This window comes from Microtus pennsylvanicus, chromosome X (genome assembly GCF_037038515.1).
Source record: "Microtus pennsylvanicus isolate mMicPen1 chromosome X, mMicPen1.hap1, whole genome shotgun sequence".
In the NCBI taxonomy this organism is placed as follows: Eukaryota; Metazoa; Chordata; class Mammalia; order Rodentia; family Cricetidae; genus Microtus; species Microtus pennsylvanicus.
The window spans coordinates 95,670,601-95,678,386 of record NC_134601.1 but is presented as its reverse complement, the minus strand read 5'-3'; the positions used below and the strand labels follow the sequence as shown (position 1 = coordinate 95,678,386).

Below are 7,786 nucleotides of genomic sequence, written 5' to 3'. Positions count from 1 at the left end.
TGTAATGGGGATCCACATTTTGAGATTATTGTTTATATACTAAAACAGAAAATACAGCTCTCTCATCTTTTTTGCTCTTCCTCTCTCTCTCATCTGTCTCACTTCATCCCTTCCTCTTTTTATCCTTCTCTTTTTTGTTCCTTTCTCAATACCCTCTCTCCAAACACAGATATTACCCTTCTCAAGAACTGGATCTATTTCCATCTTTGTCTTGTACTTCTTGAAATGTGGAAATGAAATATTGTTCAAGTGATGTTCTTCATCTCTAGCATCTATGAGAATTTGCAATAGCAATCAGCACAGTGTTAAAATATTTGGTCTTTCAATTCCAACACACACTGAATGTAGGAAATTTACCTGCCATATTCAGAAGTCCAGATAGTTCACCTTCCAGAAAAAATGAAAATCATCAACCTCTAGGGAATTGTTGCTTTCTACAATGCCTCAACTCCCTTGCTCTTGTAATGTTCTGTGACTTTCCTGGATTGAGGTGACAAATAATCTATACACTTCAAACAGGATACCTACAATACACTGAAATTATTCCACTAGGTTCCAGCTTAGTGGACCAATATATTTATTAGTGATACTTACAGAGATATATGTGAGGGGGTTGTTACAGTATCACAGATGACTAAGTCAGATGCATAACCAAAAAGCCCACCCAAGCCTGAGTAATGACTACTTGAAAAACAGTGACTATAATTCCATGCACTATTCCCAGGATGTTCAGCTGGTATACTGTCTCCTCAAATAACAGCATGTAACTGCTTATCTAACTTTGGGGATGCACTTTATAAATCTTGTTTCCTTTACTTACAGAATTTTATGGTTATTTTTCCTCCCTGTTCAACAAAATATTTCCTTTTTGGAGAAACTGCAATATATACATATATCATACTCAGTCTGTATAGTGTTGCCTGTGTGTATATGAACTTATATTATTTTTTATTTGTTTTGTTTTGTTTTTTGTTTTTTCGAGACAGGGTTTCTCTGTGGTTTTGGAGCCTGTCCTGGGACTAGCTCTTGTAGACCAGGCTGGTCTTGAGCTCACAGAGATCCGCCTGCCTCTGCCTCCCGAGTGCTGGGATTAAAGGCGTGCGCCACCATCGCCTGGCTATATTATTTTTTTAAAAAAAAGAGGATGCCAAGAATTTCAAAGGGGGGTTTCATAGGAGTGGGTAGAGTGAGGAAATGGGAAAGGATAAATGATGTAATTGTATTATAATAAAATTAATTATTGTTTTCTATAAAAAGTGGTATTTAATTTGGAGTGGATTTTTTTTGGGGGGGGGCAGGCAGCTAAACTTCTGCTATATTTCATGGTTCAACACCATTAATCTAAAGTACTTTCCATCGAAGTTAGCCTTGGCACTACTTTCATCACCATCAAATTTGGACCCTGTCCTTGTAGTTTAACAAAGTTACTACCTTGTTTAGATACACTTCAATAAAAGGGAATTTGGCTGTAGGAGCCCATTCTGAGTGACAGACAGTTGTCTTCTTGGAACTACTTCTCATTATTTATTATCATATGTTTTTTCATCAGAAAATCTATGTATTTAATTGTGTGACTTGTGCAATGTATTCACTTGTACTGAGGTAAACACATGGACTCTAAATGCTTCTGTTACAGGTAGGATTTCATACTGGTACACTCAAAATTCAAAGGGACATTTATGATGCATTGCCTGCTCTAACTTAAACTTTAAATTCTGTGATGCACTATCTGGTCGTTGTTCACCAACTCACACTATCTCAAGGGGTCCCCTTCTGACGGTCTGGCCTTGATCATCACTCCCCTAGCCTCATGCAACCAATCACGCAGTGTCCGTTAAATTATAGAGTGTTGACAAAACTGAAATTTCCCCATGCTCTAAATTACCACAATCAGAAAATGGGTAGCTGTATCAATCAACAGTTTTCTATTCTTCCTAATCATTTCTTTTGCATGCCCTTCTTAGGGTTTTTTGTCTTCCTCCTTCTATATAGCTACTGGGAAATTCTAGTCCCTGTGGGCAGTAGACAGTTCTTTATTGTCATCAACAATAATGTGATGGGGAGGAGCTACCAAAGAGCTGATGCCCAATGAATGACTGGGGAAAATAATGAAATGACAAAGAGACTGGTTATGAGGTTTAAGTATCACAGTTTATTTTCTTAAAGATGTTTAGTAAAGTAGTAAAACCAACTTTGGTTCCATTGAAATTACAAATAAAGGCAAACAAAATAGAGACATGGATGAATTGACCCCTTTACTTTGTTTCACCAATTGTTGCACACCGCATTCTGTGAAACTCTTTCCCATGCCATGTTTTCTTACACTTAGAAGAACTCTGTGAAGAATTTCCAATGAATTTAAAACCCCAAAGATCTTACTATTAAACTTGACAAAGCACAATAAATGTGGCAGACATAAGGTTAAGAAGCATTTATGAAACAAATTAATCTTCAGTTACAAGAACACTAACAATGTAACAAAGAAAGATACTTCTACTTTTCCTATGCATATTCTTAGTGCTGTTCTTCCAACTTATAAACTCCCCACTACTCAGAAGACTGGCTGTCCTTCACAGCACAGTAACAGCTATACTTAAGGGCCAGCTAAGTGTGGGGGGAACTGCTAGCTTGGGCATGGGAGGGAATGCTGGCATGATGGTAATGAGAAGCCTCACCTCTCCTGGCTGCTCTCTCAGCATGGTTACTCAGAGCCTCCTCATACTGTTGAGGGTAGAAACCAGGCATGACATTTCTTATCTTATTTAAAACATCCAGGACTTTTGTCCTGGTGGCTTCATTGCGGGCCCTGGGACCCCACAGGAACTCATAGCTTGGGGGATCACTACCAAGCACCCGGCGGTATTCCACATAATTTTGCTCAACTAGTTCTATGGTGATGAACTTACGGGGCTCCCCAAAGATTAAGTGCCTCCTCCCAGGATATAGCCCCTGCATTTGGAGGAATTCCCAGACCTCTTCCTCTGTGGCACGGCCGCCTTTCGTCATAATCATACCAAGGAGGGTCAGTGTGAGACCTGTCTTTGGTAACTCTTTCCTGCCACCCTGATTTGCCCTACATGGGATGGGTAACTTGCTAACAAGAACATAGGACTGAGAGTTATGTGGGTCAACCTTCAACTCCAGACCATAGACCACCTCCAGCTGATAGGTGGCTTTCTCCAGGATGGAGGGGAAATGCACCTTGTACTTCCTGCTGATCAGCTTCAGCATCTCTTCCTCCTTAGGTTGCTCATCCTTCTGGTACTTCTCCAGGAAGTAATGGAGTACCTTGCTGGCCTTCCTGGCAATAGGATCTCTGCGTACAGCCTGGATGGCTTCTGCTATAATGCAGACATTTGGACGCCTGGCATCAAAACCTGAAACAGAACCCTCAGCAACACCAACATCGGAAACTGATTGGGACACATCTAACTTAGGAGAGCCATGGGACAGGGCCTCCTGGGACTCTTGAGGAGTGCTGACATCAGGGGAGCTGGGGACATCTCCCTGGCCAAGAGTAGGGGATGTTGCTTCCTCCTCTTCAGCCGGCTGAGCACCCTGGAGATTCTGCCTCTCTCCCCTAGTCTGCTGCCTTTTGGCTCTGGAGCGGCTCTTGCTCTTGTTGCCCCGAGGCATGATGCTCTGGGTAGGCAGGCAGGAGTTCTGGAAAGAATCTGGGACAGGAGGAGGTAAGAGAGAAAGACACTATGTAAACATTCCTAGGTGGAGAGGAACTTCCCTTTAAGGAGGGTCCCCTCTGCTTCTTTTCTCAGGATACCTTTCTGGATTCAGACCTCTTTCTTATTCCCTTGTTGAATCTACTTCCCAAGAAATCTGTGGAGAGAATTGGAGTTTGTTAGATTACTGCTTGGCAACCGAAATTCTGACTTCCTAGGGTGAGCAAAGGGCTTCCTTTAGGGCCCCAATTTAATCCCCTTAAAACCTCATGTTCATTTCTAACTATGTTTGCATCCCCATTTTACTCTGTTGGTCTGAAGTTAGTACTGCAATCTTCAACAGTAACACACAGAGGAAATTAAGGCAAGCCTTACTCAAGATGTCTGACACCACCCAGAGGACAGCAAATAAGGCCTGAACTTCTGCAAACCCCATCCACTGTCTCCTTCCTTGGAACAATTTCCCTGAAATCCCACCTCCTTGTTCTCCAAAGGACAAAGAAGGGTAGCATCTTGGCCAGCTCGACCCTCCTATGCCATATAGAGGAACAATTCTTTATTCAGGCCCACACACAGCATGGAGACTCTCTAATTTTCACATGTCGAATTCCCCCTTTTTCCTGTAAACCTCACAACCTCTCATCTAGACTTTTACTCCTTGAGAAGAACGAGGACCATTAATGACAACAGACCCTAACTGCCATAGCCAGGAATACTGGGGAATAGTACTGGGATCGGGCCTTTGCTCGCCCAGGGTGGGTTGTGAATTTAGGAATCTATAGTGGGCTGTCACAGTTTTAACTCATCACCCAAGCCATCACCTGGAAAGATTCTCACTTGAGTAACTGCGCGCGTGCTGTCTGAGACCAAGGCCCAGTAGTACTGCCTCTGGCAAAGTGCTGCAGGCGGCAAAACAGCAAAGCGGAAGTTAATGCCTTCTACTTCCGCTCCCTGCCTCCACCCTCCGTCGCCCCCTATTGAGCGCCCATGGAAGTTAAAACAGTTTTTATGGGAGGAGAAATCCCATAGAAAACACATACATGTTTTTGTTGAGTTTGAGTGAAACTGGGGTTTTACGCTTATGATGTGGGCCAATGGGTCTCAGAAAATAGAATTCCCATCAGAGTCCTGAATAAGAAGATGTAGTGATTTCTAGTCCAACACATGTGCTGTGACCCCAATATAAAATATAGCTAACAGTTCAATCCATATGTTTGTGATTCTGGTTCATGACTGCACTGTCCTTTCCTTTTCCGCTCCCCTCACCTCTTCTTATCTCTTTTCCTCATTCACCCTGCATTTCATTGTCTTCTTTATTAAAGTTTTCTAGCAGGTTCTCCCTGTGCCAGCTCAAATTGTTAATGGAACTCGTCGAGTCTCAAAGTTGCTATGAAGTGACTATCTTCTTACCTCTGTGTTCCCAGTACAACTATTGTTTTATATCAGCATCTCTGGGATCACTCATTTTTTTCTTATGAATAACTATGTCATTTTATATTGGGGCTTTGAAACCAAGTGTTTCTGTTTAATAGAAACTCCTATGGAGCCTAATGAGAACTTAATTTTACAAGTCACCTGCTTCTGCATCTCTGGAGGTGTGAATCAACATTAACTTTCTGATGTTTACTATAGTTGTTGAAAATTTTGTATTTTTAACAGATATAGATAAGGATAATTTTGCTTGTAACCTCATCAAAATTCTCCACTTCCTCTTGTTCTTTACCATGACATAGCAGTAAACCTAATTTTTTTTCATTTCTTTCCTTTTTTATATACACAGTTTCTTTCAGATTTGCCATTCTCACTCCAATGAGAGAAAGTCACAGTGCTGTAATGATTTGTTCCCCTAATGGATAAAGGTGTGGACTGTTTTTCCTTCATTTATTGTCTGTTTATAGTTCTTCATTTGCAATGATAACTCTTTTGTCAGTTTATTGAATATGCATTTTATATTTTGCTATGCATTTTCCAATTCTTTCTATATTCACTGCATTAAACTCAAATAAAACTGGTAAAGATTCTATGACATTCTATGTACTTTTTCCTCTGGATGTTTGTTCTTTTGATATGCAACATTTTCATTTCCTGTGAGTTCCACTTGGCAATTTGTTGTAGTATGACCACAGCTTTTGAGTCCAAATATGTAGAAGTTTATTGTCTGTACATATATGTTCAATTATTTTCCATAAATTTACCTCTAGAAATTTCAACTTTTAATTCCTATATTAATTTCTTGGATCCAGTTTGAGTTGTGTTTCATGAAGTATGAGATATGGATATAGATTTTTCATTTATATTTTTCTTAGTATTTATCTTTATGTGGATATCCAGATTTCCCAACACTATTTTTAAAGTAGATTTTTTAATTATTAATATCTTTGCCTTTGGCATAAAGGTTGAAAATCTGATGCATAAATTCTTATTTAAATGACAGCGCTATATATACTTTTACTGCTACTCTTGCTTTTATTTGTTCTTACCTCTTTTTATTCGCTATTTTTGATGAATGTGAGCGTCCACTGTGGTGTTTCATTGAGTTGTCAATAGTAGAGTTTAGGTCAAATATCTAAGAATTTGAAACACTGTACTGTAAAATATAAATTACCCTTATTAGTGATATTTTGTACATGTACACAATAAAATAGATCATATTCCCTGCCACATTTCTCTGTTCCAATTCTCTCCATCTCTCTCCCAACAAATCTCCCTCCCAACTTCATGTTTTTTCCTTTTAAACTTTTTTGGTAAGTCATTAAATACAGTTTTCATTGCCCTTATGTGGATAGGTGAAACCAACTAGCTGAACATGAGAAACACAGTGGCTACATACACCATCAAAAGTAATAATGCTCCTGCCTCTGCTAGCTGTCACCATCCAATATCTTCAAGGTAAGGGGTAGGGCCTGAAGAGTACTTTCCAGACATATGATGGGACTTCTTCAGGCTTGATCTTGTGCAGATATTGTGCAAGTAACCATAGCAGCTGTATGTTCATGAGTAAAATAACCATCTCATGTCCATAAGACGGCACTTCGCAGCTGGGTGGTGGCAGTGGCGCAGGCCTTTTATCCCAGCACTCGGGAGGCAGAGGCAGGCTGATCTTTGTGAGTTCGAGGCCAGCCTGGTCTACAAGAGCTAGTTCCAGGACAGGCTCCGAAGCTACAAAGAAACCCTGTCTCGAAAAAGTAAAACGAAACCAAACAAAAGAGTACTTTTCATCACTTTTCCCCAGCATCATCCAGGATCATCCAGTACTTTGAATCTGTCTGACTCCTCTTTCATTATGTTTCCTGAACTTTGATGTGTGGTTAATTAAGCTGTCACATGCAGGGATGAGCACTCTCTCCTCAGCACTTGGTCTAGTTGTGTGTCTTTTCACTGACTACTGCTCACTGCAGCAGGAACCTTCTCTGAAGAATGTTGAAAGCAGCCTGGTGTATGGGCATAAGCAGAAATACTTAGAAGGCACTTTGAGAGCATGGCCATTTACAACATAATAACAGTACGTTCTACCCTAGGCCTATGGCCTCCTCACCCATGAGTTTTTGGCCAAGATTCCATTACCAGGTATGAAATTCGCTTGTGTGGTAGAAGATTCTTTGTGTGTGAAGTTTATTTATTTATTTTTATTTTTTATTTCTTTTTTATTACTTTATAACTAATACCAACCAAAATTCACACTTCTTTTCCTTTTCCCACTTTTCTTCCACTCCACACACTCTCTCCCCTACCCCCTCCAGTCCTAAGAGAGGGCAGGGTACCCTGCACTGTGGGAAGTCCAAGACCCTCCCCCTTCCATCCAGGCCTAGGAAGGTATGCATCCTAAAAAACTAGGATCCCAAAAAGGCAGTACATGCAGTAAAGACAAATCCCAGAGCCATTATCATTGACCTCTCAGTCTGCCCCAGTTGTCAACCATATTCAGGGGTCATGTAATAATTTTCCTGAAAAGTTAAAATACTCAATAAAACTAAAATTAGATATGGGGTATTTGTGTATTATGGAGGTCATCACCAATGTTGTTTAAAATTGTTATTATTAATAAAATAATGAACAGGCTATTTATGTGCAGCCTTAGAATATCAAGTATATAAAAGGCTATTGCTTTT

General features: G+C 40.3%; 1 protein-coding gene across 1 annotated transcript; it reads right to left on the bottom strand.

Annotated features, from left to right (window-relative positions):
- Positions 1 to 2,604: 2,604 nt before the first annotated feature.
- LOC142840425 (melanoma-associated antigen B4-like) lies at positions 2,605 to 3,636 on the bottom strand. Its single transcript, XM_075956949.1, has one exon. The coding sequence runs from the start codon at positions 3,634 to 3,636 to the stop codon at positions 2,605 to 2,607; it is 1,032 nt and encodes a 343-aa protein (XP_075813064.1).
- Positions 3,637 to 7,786: the final 4,150 nt, after the last annotated feature.